The sequence below is a fragment of the Cryptomeria japonica genome, unplaced genomic scaffold (assembly GCF_030272615.1).
Source record: "Cryptomeria japonica unplaced genomic scaffold, Sugi_1.0 HiC_scaffold_46, whole genome shotgun sequence".
Taxonomy (NCBI): Eukaryota; Viridiplantae; Streptophyta; class Pinopsida; order Cupressales; family Cupressaceae; genus Cryptomeria; species Cryptomeria japonica.
The window spans coordinates 313,547-326,588 of record NW_026728868.1 but is presented as its reverse complement, the minus strand read 5'-3'; the positions used below and the strand labels follow the sequence as shown (position 1 = coordinate 326,588).

Genomic DNA, 13,042 nt, shown 5'->3' with positions numbered 1-13,042 from the left:
TCATGTTTCTACCCCAAGATATTTGGAATTGAAAAAGAACCACTGCTAATGAAAAAGAGCCCCCAGTTAAGTTTACTACTTGTGTCATAGGGTGAGGAGCAACATGAGGGGAAAGGAGTGCTAAGGCACTAAATTTTCACCTAGAAAGAGAGCAAGATTTGCAGAAAGACATATACGAGCACGATTGTATTGTTCTTGAACAAATTCCTTAAACTCTTTACACTTTCCAAGAGAATGAGAACCACCATGATGAAAAAAGAAAATATCCATTTCCTTCATTATGTTTATTGCCAAACTTCACAAAAGGAAAGACAACATTATTATCGTACTTCAATTTCCAAAATATTCTAGTTGCTATTTTTTCCTTGATCATTAATAGTTGTAGTATTATTATTTTAAGATTGAGGACAAGAGTTGTTATGAGAAGAGGAATGATTTTCATCCATTATTTTAACTTTACCACTATCGATCAGTTCTTTTACTTAACTTTGAAAATTGGGACAATCATCGAGATGATGATCATGGGTTTGATGAAATAAACAAAAAGGAGGTTTTGAAGAAGAATCTCTTTTATGAGCACTAATAGCTTAATGTCTTGCAAGATGATTTTTGAAGTATTGAATCCTAAGTTGTTCTTCCATAGGAGATTTATTATCATTTCCTAGGCCTTCTGTGGTTATTTGTGTAGGAGGGTGTATAGGGAATCGAATTCATTGTTCAAATTTTCCAAGTCCTTGTCCTCTAAAACCTTGTTTTAATATTATGTTAAAGCCACTCCTATAAGAATATTTTAATTGAGCGGGGAACATTATAATAAATTTATTTGAAGTTTTTAGTGTAAGGATGTTTAGAAAGAATGAAAGTATTAGTAGATGAAGAAGGAATATATTGTAAAGGAGCATATTCCTTTATTTCATCATGCATATCCTCTTTGGTAGATTGGGACAGAAGATCCTTATCATCTAAGGCCTCATTTTTTCTTATTGTTATATGGGGAGAGAGCTCATGATTAAAATGAATGACATCATCTTCTCTACAAATGTTTTGATGTTTAATATAGACTCTAGGAGAATAAGGAAGATCTAGAGAGATAGAAAGACTAATATTTTGACCTTGCCCCCCTTGCGCAAGGGTATGTCTATAAGAAGAAGATGGGCGCATGTTTCTCTTCAATGATTGGTCTCCATTATAGAGATCATTGATAGGAGTATTATCTCTTTTTTCATTCATATTAGATACCCTAGGAGAGGTGCAAGTATTATGTTTTTCATTGTCATCTCTAGGATTAAGATCTACAAAAGCTTTTAGGTGCTCTACATATGAAATTCATTTACCGAAAAACATCACAATAGCACAACATACATGAAAGATGAAAGCTTTGGGATCTAATTTATGAAAAGTAATCAACTTGGAAATCCCAAGCATGCAATATGTCCAAGTGCCATGAATAAAAGGAAGTAACATGAAGTGAAAGAAACCATTATCCACACATAATTATAATAAATGTGTACATAAAAAGTAATGTAATCATATGCGGAATAGAAAATAGATCAAGTCCATTGATTACCATGATTAATATTGAAATTTAAGTTCAAGCAAATTATTTGAAAATAAGTTAAGATTTTATAAATAAAACCACTCAATTTATTTAAATCGATGGGATTCAAAATTGATTTTTTATTTTATATAAAAAAAATGAAATGAGAATTTGAAAATGGGAACATGGAAGTTTGGAAATTTCAATAATTCAAAATTTTAGGAAAAATGATTATTCAATTATGCAACCTCCTACGAAATTTAAATTTACAATTAGGGTGCTGAAAATAAACTCTTAAATTAAATTTAAAATTACTCAGTAGAAGATTTGAATTTACGCAAGAAAAATTAATTTTAAAATTAGGGCTTTTTTAAATAACCTCTTAATTTTAAAATTTGAAATGTTGAATTTTGATAATTGAAACAATTAATTTAATTTTAAAAATTAGGGATCTTTTAAGTAACCTCTTAATTTTTTTTTTAAAAATTAAATTTGAATTTTTCCAAAAGAGAATTAAATATAAAATTAGGGTCTTATAGAAAGAACCACTAAATTTAAAATTTAAAAATAGATCTAATATTTGAATTTTGAAAATTTGGAAAATGCACAAAATTAATTTAACTTCAGAAATTAGGGTTTTTAAAACTAACCACTTAATTTTAAAATTTGAATTTGAATTTGATATTTGATCCAAGATTGAAATTTTGAATTTGAATTCGGATTAACAACAAATTTAAAGAGGTAAATTCAAGATTTAAACAATCTGCAAGTTCAATATTTAAGGTTTTAAAAATTAGGGTCTTAATTTTAAAAATTAATTGTGAAATTTTACTTGTAGATGAAAATTTGAATTTGGAAATTGAACGAATTCTCAGATCTAAAATAATTAATCCAAATTAAGAAAATCAAAAGCTCAATTTTAAAAATAAAAATTAGGGTTTTAATGAAATTAACCTCTAAATGTTTAAAATTTGCAAGAAAATCAAACTTGTAAATGAAAATTTGAAATTTAAATTGCATACAATCAGATTTGAAAGCAAAAATATGAATTTATGGTGTAAGGAGTCGGGTTCAACAAAATGTAAAGTTAAAAATTGGGAGCTTATTAAAGGGCAAGAATTCAACCTACCTAAACAACCAAATATAAAAGAACTAACACTTTGAAATTGATATTGTACACTGTTGAGGAAAGAAAAGGGAAAGATTTTGACATACCTAAAAAATCACTTTGGACCTATCCCTTAAAGACATGTCAAAATCATACTATCATATAATTGTGGAGGAGGAGGCCTTCGAATCTAGATTGGCTTCCACAGTGCTAGATCCTACCCTACTTATTTAAACTTCACAGAGAAACAAGAGTGCTAAGCATGGTAAAGAGAGGATAACAATGCCTATGAGATGGAGGTAAAACAAGGTAGACTGAATGAGAAAATAAATTTATTTGGCAATAAAGATTCTCAATTTGGGGACACATTTTTCCGTTTTCTTACTATGATTAAGGACCTAATGGATTTATTCTATGACTTCTCGACCTATTTGGATGACTATCACAATAGGCATAAGTCTAGGATGGAAAAAAAATGCAACAAAGAAAAAAGAAATCAAATCAAATATGGAATGTGAAAAGAGGAAAGGAGGGTACTACTTGAGATAACTATAATTATAGATTAAAATTAGTCATGAAAGAGTCAAATCCTCTTATGTGTCTCCATAACATGAAGTCTACATAGTTTTTTGCGGTTTGTTATTTTAGTAGTTTTGGGGCTATGTTGATGTAGTAACTTGTTTATTATTGAACTTCTCTATTTTAGTATTATAACTTTGGGTGTGGGACCCTCTTCCCACCTTACCTAGCCAAAAACAATTTTTATCTACACTTTTTATATTACAAATCAATGTCAAATGTGGTTAAAAAACATTAAAGTATAATCAAGTCATAGTATGAGGTTCTTTTGGACTATGTTGGTAGTGAAGAATTAAATTGTTATCAAATGTATGATTATGTATGTATTTTATTTCAAGTTATATTGGAAAAAAAAATTTCTTTGACCACATAGGAAATTTTCATAGCTGATAGAAATTGGAGTCCCCTAAGAAAATCTTAGTAATCTCAAATTCCTAGTGAATCCTTGACCTTAGTTAATGATAGGGACTAAGGTCTCTGATTTTAGTCATTGTTGTAATGTGATGTATTTTGTGTTTTAAATAATATATTTTTTTATTTTGATATTTGAGTAAGTTAGTATTTGCACCCAATGTCATCCTTATAGAAATATAGATTTTACATTTAGTAGCTTTTGGAATGACTTTTAAGTGTCTGTTTCGTCTATTTCTGAGTGTATTTAGGCCCATAAAGAAACACTTATGAGATAGAGGTAAAACAAGGTAGATTGAAAGAGAAAATAAATTTATTGGGCAATAGATTTTCTCAATCTAGGGACTCATTTTTTCTTAATGGATTTTTTCAATGACTTCTCAAACTATTTGACTAAGTATTGCAATAGGCATAAGTCTCGGATGGAACAAAAAAGGCACAAATAAAAAAGAAATCAAACTAAATACAGAAGTTGAAAAGAAGAAATAAGGGTACTACTTGAGAGAACTAGAATTAAACAATAAAATTGGTCATGAAAGAGTTGAATTCTCTTATGAGCCTCCATAGTATGAAGTGTACATATTTTTTTGTGGTTTATTATTTTGATAGTTGAATTCTCGGATGGACTCATTTTTTCTTAATGGATTTTTTCAATGACTTCTCAAACTATTTGACTAAGTATTGCAATAGGCATAAGTCTCGGATGGAACAAAAAAGGCACAAATAAAAAAGAAATCAAACTAAATACGGAAGCTGAAAAGAAGCAATAAGGGTACTACTTGAGAGAACTAGAATTAAACAATAAAATTGGTCATGAAAGAGTTGAATTCTCTTATGAGCCTCCATAGTATGAAGTGTACATATTTTTTTGTGGTTTATTATTTTGATAGTTTTGGGATTGTGTTTGTGCAGTAACTTGTTTGTTTTTGAAATTCTCTATTTTAATATTATAACTTTGGGTGCACGATCGTCTTCCCACCTTATCTAATAAAAAAATAAAATTATCTACACTTTTTATATTACAAATCGATGTCAAATGTGGTTAAAAATTATTAAAATATAATCAAGTCATAGTATGATGTTCTATTCGAATATGTTGATAGTGAAGAATTAAATTGTTGCCAATTGTATGATTATGTGTGCATTATATTTCAAGTTATATTGGAAATTATTTGAGCTTGTAGGAAATTTTTATAGCTAATAGAAATTGGAGTTCCCTAACAAAATCGTATTCATTTCAAATTCCCAGTGAAGCCTTGACCTTAGTTAATGATAGGGACTAAGGTCTCTAATTTTAGTAATTGTTGTAATATGATGTATTTTGTGTTTCAAATATAATATTACCTTGATATCTTTTGTGTGACAAGTGTTTTTCTTGTAGGCGATTCTTGGCTCCTATGGCTGATCATGAACTTCTACAATAACAATCTATAAAATTGTTAGTTCAGTATCAATACCAATAAATATAATTTATTCGTTATTCTCTAAAACATTAGTAATAATCCGATTAATTTTTTATTGAGGTTGTTATTTCATGCAAGGTTTTCTCAAGGACTAACACAATGAGAAGTATAAGTTAAGGTGAAAGGAAAGCCTTCTTTTAATTATCAACATATTGGTAAATTTAAGTTAATATTATTTTAGTATGGCCTAGCTCAAACAAAACTTTTCTAAAATATTTAACAAATTTACTCCTTGAATACATTAATTCATTAAATTAATCAACAAATATTAAAGAGGAAAATGAGAGTTTCACTTGGCATTATGATTTATATATTTCAAAATGGGTTACATTGGTGAATTCTTTATTAGCATCTAAATGAAGTTCAAAGTTCGCATGTAGAAAACTAATTAAATAGATGGGATAAAAAAAAATTCATGTATCCTTAGGAAACTTAACCTTGGAATCTAGTTTGGAGGAATCCTAATACCACCTTTTCTCTTCATGCATAACAAGGGAAATAGAAATTTTGTTGGATAAATATTTATTTGAAGTTAGGAACTCGAGTAATTTAGAGAAATAATCTCCTAAAAGAGTGTGGTTATTGAAAAAAATTAGTTAGTTCAACTAGAATCTATCAATTAGTTCTTAGGTGCTAATTAAAGTATCAATCATGAATTAATGATAGGTGATTACTTTTTTAAATGCACATAGACCATGGAATTTTACTTTTTGAGATAATTCTATATTAAGAGTCTTACCATGAAGAATGAACAGTGTGCTCCTTATATAGGAACCCCAAGAAAATGTGGCCTTTTCCATCGTTCCTATGAGAAGTTTGTATGATCAAGATGCTAAAACCCATTAGAATTCCATCATAGAGTGAGTGGTATAGAATATAGGTAGTGTGCTGGCTATGACATCACACATGTGATGTCCACAAGTGTGCATAGTTGGACATCATGTTGTCAAGATATATGTAGACGTTTTGGTAAGTTTCTTGTTATTTTTTTTTTAAATAGCCTATGCCTATATAAATTAATGAAAATTACGAGAATCGATCCTCTTACTAGCTATTGTGATTTAAATTTGTACATATTGCGTAGTTCATTTCTATATAATAAAATTTATAGATGTATAATGTGAAATTTACTCATATATAATTATAAGGATAAATCATTAGTCTCAGATAATTTCTAAAGGATAAATGAATTAATTTGTATCTAAACTCACATGGGCCATCTATATTTTAATAATTCACTTCAATTATGTTCTTAGAGTTGTAGTGTGATTCGAATATCGTAGTTTGACCTATTAGATCTTCAACCTATTGATCTAGAAATTTTAATATCTTAATCCTTACAATCTTTTAAATACCATAGATTTCAACATTATAATTCATAGGATTCTATGTTTTGTATCGTCAATCTCTAATTTATCAATCATTTTGTTCTCTAGTTAAATTTCACATTTTTAAAATTCAAACCCAGGGGAATTGAGAGCTATACATAGTAAAACATAAGTTAATTTAATATGGTATATATATAACACAACAAATACACTAATGCAGAAATTAAAAAAGTATATATAACACAACAAATTAATTTGATTATACAAAAACAAAAGATTAACAAACTATAAAGCTTTTTAACAGTTTTTTCAGGTCTTGAACTTAGGATGCTAGCATGCCGCGTGGATGTTTGTGCTTCATTGTTGTCTATACAAACGATGAGCTAGAAAACAACCAAAAGGTGCCCTGAATCTGCTCTACACTCTTTGAACTTGTTCTCTTTATTTAGCTATTAGTATAGTGTCTATTGAAGTCTCTGAAGCTTACACATAGTTTGATTTCTTTGTTCTTCTTTCTTATACAAACAAGATTGACCACCCATGAGGAGTGTTTGATAGGGAAAATGATAGCAGCCTCTATGAGTTTGGTTAATTGTTTTCTCATCAAGAGCTCTATTTTGGGATTTATTGGCCTTTCTATTTGTCAAAGTAGTTTTGTATAAGGATATAATTCTATAGTGTGTTGGGCTAAGGTAGGTTCAAACCCCATTAAATCTTCATAGGTCCAAGTAAATATATCATCGTACTTTGACAAAGTTAAAATAAATATTTCTTGTTTAGCTATAGAGCATACCTTTCCAAATTTCAGTGACCTACCTTTAGCAACCACCAAAATCTTATAGCCACATTTATTTATAGAAAAGTTCATATTCTTGTTGTTTAGGTGGTTGTCCAAGTTAAAAATACCTTCTAAGCTAACTAGAACTTTCAGTAGCTTGTTGGAATTGAGATACATAATCTGATTTCCATATTGGTCTTGTGGCATAGAATGACTTTTTGCAAAAATCTCCACTGCAGTTTACAACGAATTAAAAATCATTTGATCACTTTCAAATACCTAACAATTTAAAATTAGGGTCTTGTAGAAAGAACCACTAAACTTAAAATTTTAAAACAGAGATCTAATATTGGAATTTTGAAAATTTGGAAAATGCACAAAATTAATTTAAATTCAAAAATTAGGGTTTTTTAAGTAACCACTTAATTTTAAAATTTAAATTTCAATCAGATATTTGATCCAAGATTGAAAATTTGAATTTGAATTAGGATTAACAACAAATTTAAAGAGGGAAATTCAAGATTTAAACAACCTGCAAGTCCAATTTTTAAGGTTTTAAAAATTAGGGTTTTTTTTAAATTAACCACTTAATTTTCAAATTTAATTGTGAAATTTGACTTGTAGATGAAAATTTGAATTTGCAACTTGAACGAATTCTCAGATCTAAAATAATTAATCCAAATTAAGAAAATCAAAAGCTCAATTTTAAAAATAAAAATTAGGGTTTTAATGAAATTAATCTCTAAATGTTTAAAATTTGCATGAAAATCAAACTTGTAAATAAAAATTTGAAATTTAAATTGCATACACTCAAATTTGAAAAGAAAAATATGAATTAATGGTGTGAGGAATCGGGTTAACCAAAATGTAAAGTTAAAAATTGGGGGCTTAGCAAAGGGCATGAATTTGACCTACCTAAACAACCAAATATATGAGAATTGAAAGTGATATTGTACTTTGTTGAGGAAAGCAAAGGGAAAGAATTTGACGTACCTAACAAATCACTCTGGACCTATCCCTTAAAGACATCTCAAAATCATACTATCATATCATTGTGGAGGAGGAGGCCTTGGAAACCAACTTGGCTTCAATAGTGCTAGATCCCACCCTACTTATTTAAACTTCACAAAGGAACAAGAGTTCTAAGCATAGTGAAGAGAGGATAACAATGACTTTGAGATGGAGGTAAAACAAGGTAGACTGAAAGAGAAAATAAATTTATTTGGCAATAGAGATTCTCAATTTGGGGAAACATTTTTCCATTTTCTTAATATCATTAAGGACAGGTAATGGATTTATTATATGACTTATCGACCTATTTGGATGAGTATCACAATAGGCTTAAGTCTAGGATGGGAAAAAAATGCAACAAAGGAAAAAGAAATAAAATCAAATATGGAATGTGAAAAGAGGAAAGGAGGGTACTACTTGAGAGAACTAGAATTATAGAATCAAATTAGTCATGAAAGAGTCAAATCCTCTTATGTGTCTCCATAACATGAAGTCTACATAGTTTTTTGCGGTTTTTTATTTTGGTAGTTTTGGGGCTATGTTGGTGCGGTAACTTGTTTGTTATTGAACTTCTTTATTTGAGTATTCTAACTTTGGGTGTGGGACCCTCTTCCCACCTTATCTAACCAAAAAAAATTATATCTACACTTTTTGTATAACAAATAAATGTTAGATGTCGTTAAAAAACATTAAAGTATAATCAAGTCATAGTATGATGTTCTATTGGACTGTGTTTGTAGTGAAGAATTAAATTGCTATCAAATGTATGATTATGTGTGTATTTTATTTCAACTTATATTGGAAATAAATAAAAAATTCTTTGTGCGCGTAGGAAATTTTCATAGCCAATAGAAATTGGAGTTCCCTAAGAAAATCCTAGTCATTTCAAATTCCTAGTGAAGCCTTGACCTTAGTTGATGATAGGGACTAAGGTCTCTGATTTTAGTAATTGTTGTAATGTGATGTATTTTGTGTTTTAAATACTATATTTTTTTATTTTGATATTTGAGTAAGTATTTCCACCCAATGGCATCCTTATAGAAATATAGATTTTACATTTAGTAGGTTTTGGAATGACTTTTAAGTGTTTGTTTTATCTATTTCTGAGTGTATTTAGGGCCATAATGAAACACTTATGAGATAGAGGTAAAATGAGGTAGACTGAAAGAGAAAATAAATTTATTGGGCAATAGATTTTCTCAATTTGGGGACTCATTTTTTCATTTTCTTACTATCATTAAGGACCTAATGGATTTGTTCAATGACTTCTCAAACTGTTTGACTAATTATCGCAATAGGCATAAGTCTAGGATGGAACAAAAAAGGCACAAAGAAAAAAGAAAGCAAACTAAATATAGAAGGTGAAAAGAAGAAACAAGGGTACTACTTGAGAGAACTAGAATTAAAGAATAAAATTGGTCATGAAAGAGTTGAATTCTCTTATGAGCCTCCATAATATGGAGTCTACATGTTTTTTTGTGGTTTGTTATTTTGATAGTTTTGGGGTTGTGTTTGTGCGGTAACTTATTTGGTTTTGAACTTCTCTATTTTAATATTCTAACTTTGGGTGCGGGACCGTCTTCCCACCTTATCTAATAAATATATATATATATATCTACACTTTTAATATTACAAATCAATGTCAAATGTGGTTAAAAAATATTTAAATATAATCAAGTCATAGTATGATGTTCTATTGGAATATGTTGGTAGTTAAGAATTAAATTGTTGCCAATTGTATGATTATGTGTGCATTTTATTTCAAGTTATATTGGAAATAATTATTATTTTTAGTTGAGCATGTAGGAAATTTTCATAGCTAATAGAAATTGGAGTTCCCTAAGAAAATCCTATTCATTTCAAATTCCTAGTGAAGCCTTGACCTTAGTTAATGATAGGGACTAAGGTCTCTAATTTTAGTAATTGTTGTAATATGATGTATTTTATGTTTTAAATATATTTTATTTTATTTTTATATATGAGTAAGTTAGTATTTGCACCTAGTTGCATCCTTATAGAAAGATAGATTTTACATTGAGCGGGTTTTTGAATAACTTTAAAGTGTCTATTTCATCTATTTCTGAGTGTATTTAGGCCCAAAATGAAACACTTATGAGTTCGGTACCTTTTTGGGGAATTAAACCATGGGCTTTTGTAATCATTTGATCCTGTCCAAGTCTCTTAGAAAAAAGGTGTCAAAATTCTAACTTGTGGGCGATAGTAAGTAAATTACCACTTCCAAATCCACTCCAACAATTTTATTAATGGTATTTTGCATGCCTCGCACATATGAGTGGATCAAAAAGATCCTCTTGGGGAAGAGTATACAATATTATTCCTCTCATCCCAATGCTCTCACATGTAGAAGCATTTGTGATATCCACATACCCTTAGGGTTTGGTGTGAAGGGGAGAGAGGAGGTGGATGAGATCCATGTGGTGCATCGTGATCAGAGGAGGGGAGGTCATATGACATGTATTATATATACCATTCTTAGACTCTTTGTATGTCTTATTATTTTATTTTTTGGCTCTATCTTTTTGGAGATTTTGGGAGGCTTTGTGCAAGGAGTCAAAAGAGTCTTTGAGAAATTTCTATCAAACCCTCCTGATATAGTAAGGAAATATTTTGATATTATTTATTCCTTAGAATGCTATATTTCATTTTGTTGTAAATATTTTATTGGAGGCTTTTGATTTAATTTTTAAATTTCATCTTTTTATATCTTTTCTTATGTCAATGACATGTGTGAGAGGTTTTAGGCTCTCCCATATTGATGAGAGAAACTCATGTGTAGGGTGAAGGATATGTGGAACCTCTAAGGGAATGGTTTTTTCTCATTGAGAAGCAGATTTCTTGGGTATGAGTGTCCTTGATTCTTTTGGAAAATCTGTGGAAAAATTGTTTGGTATATTTTAGAAGGGTTGTGAAGTATATGGTGTTGGATTCCCTTAATGGAGTTTACATGTGCATGGAGTATTTGTATTGGGCAATAAATTTTGTCATGGGCCTCTTAGCTTGGGGCTTGGTTGTGAGAAATACCAAATGTTGGAAGGTGAGCTCTCCCTTAGCTAGTTTAAAAACTATGTTTTGTAACCTTTCTTGTTGAATCAAATTGGGTGCTACCTTGATAGTGGAATAAAAATATTCATTCTCACATTTGGGTTAGAATTTTTATTGGACTTTTGAAATGGGTTGGAGTAAGTTGTTAATTTTTTTTATCAAATGGGTCCCTTGTAATGTTGTGTATATCAAGTTGATAAACGATGATGTTGTTGTGTTTAGAAGTGATTTGATTTTAGTTTTCTAAAAATATACATATTGTTTAAGGGTTGAGTTTGTTTCAGAAATAACTTATTGCTTGTGGTAATTTGCATTTCATAGACAAGAATTAGTCCTCGCAGAGTATTTAATTTTCCCGCTATATAATAGACATGTTATGGGCTTGTAATACACAATTCGACTACACATTCATATCCCGAGCTTTTCTGTCTGATTCTTCTGTGTCTCTATTTATAATGGGTAACCGCATGATTTACTTCACGTTGGGACTTTTCCTATTGATATGTTGTTACAGTGATAATGTCATGGCAGCGGATTCCGATCCCTTGCAAGATTTCTGCGTCGCAGACAAGGAAAGCATGGGTGAGTACATAACTTTTATATGACTTTCTTATTAGGCGAGTTGCTAACAAATTGATTAAGATAGAGTGGTGTGATATGATTTGTTGCGAACAAATTGATTAAAACAGTTAAGGTGAACGGGTTCGTTTGCAAAGATCCCAAGGATGTTTCGGCAGAGGACTTCTTCTTCGGGGGACTTGGGCAGGCAGGGAACACCGACAATGCAGTGGGCTCAAATGTAACGATGGCCAATGTTATGCAGATACCAGGCCTCAACACCTTCGGAATATCGTTGGTCCGTATCGATTACGCAGTGGGTGGAATAAATCCTCCTCACACGCACCCAAGAGCTACTGAAGTTCTTGTTTTACTGGAAGGCCAGCTTCTTGTGGGTTTCATTGACACCACCAACAAGTTTTTCAGCAAAACGTTGGAGAAGGGAGATGTGTTTGTGTTTCCAAAGGCACTTGTGCATTTCCAGCAGAATGTGGGGCATGAAAATGCGGTGGCCATAGCTGCATTGAGCAGCAAGCTTCCGGTAGCTCAGACAATCGCCAACTCTCTGTTTGCAGCGGATCCTCCACTCCCAGATTCCGTATTGGCCAAGGCCTTCCGCATCACCCAAGAGCTTGTCGATTTCATTCAGAAGAAATTTGCATAAGAATTTGCATTACCCAAGAGCTTGTCGATTACATTCAGGCCAAATTCCTCTAAGATTCTCAACCTGAATTCGCTGTGGTCTATGAAATAAAACGTGGGAAGACCATCTTTGTCATTTTTTTCTTTTCCTGAATAAAATAAATCTATTTAATCTCGTTATTTCTCTGCTGATGTATTATATATAGCATCGATTTTCAACATATATAACTCAAGAGTAAATTTCAAATTTTAATAATTTTGCTAATATTTCTAATTAATAATTTATTGATAACATGTTAAAGAATAAATCAAATGAAACAGATGGGATTCAAGGTATGCATCACAATTCATCTTTTCATCCATGCTCACCTTTCAAAGCTACGTCTCCCATTCATCACCATCGTACATTATTTATACATTTTACAAGTATCCTTAGGTAAACATTTGGAATGGTAAAGGCATTGCATTACTACACTATGATTCTTTAATGATAAGATTTTGTATTATGTGTATTACAATAATCTTATTGAATAAAATTCAAAAATTAAACTGAAAGAATTTTCG

General features: G+C 30.4%; 1 protein-coding gene across 1 annotated transcript; it reads left to right on the top strand.

Moving 5' to 3' along the window:
• Positions 1–11,649: 11,649 nt before the first annotated feature.
• Positions 11,650–12,500, top strand: LOC131862550 (putative germin-like protein 2-3). Its single transcript, XM_059215026.1, has 3 exons — positions 11,650–11,860; positions 11,968–12,227; positions 12,321–12,500. The coding sequence occupies exons 1-3, from the start codon at positions 11,650–11,652 to the stop codon at positions 12,498–12,500; spliced, it is 651 nt and encodes a 216-aa protein (XP_059071009.1).
• Positions 12,501–13,042: the final 542 nt, after the last annotated feature.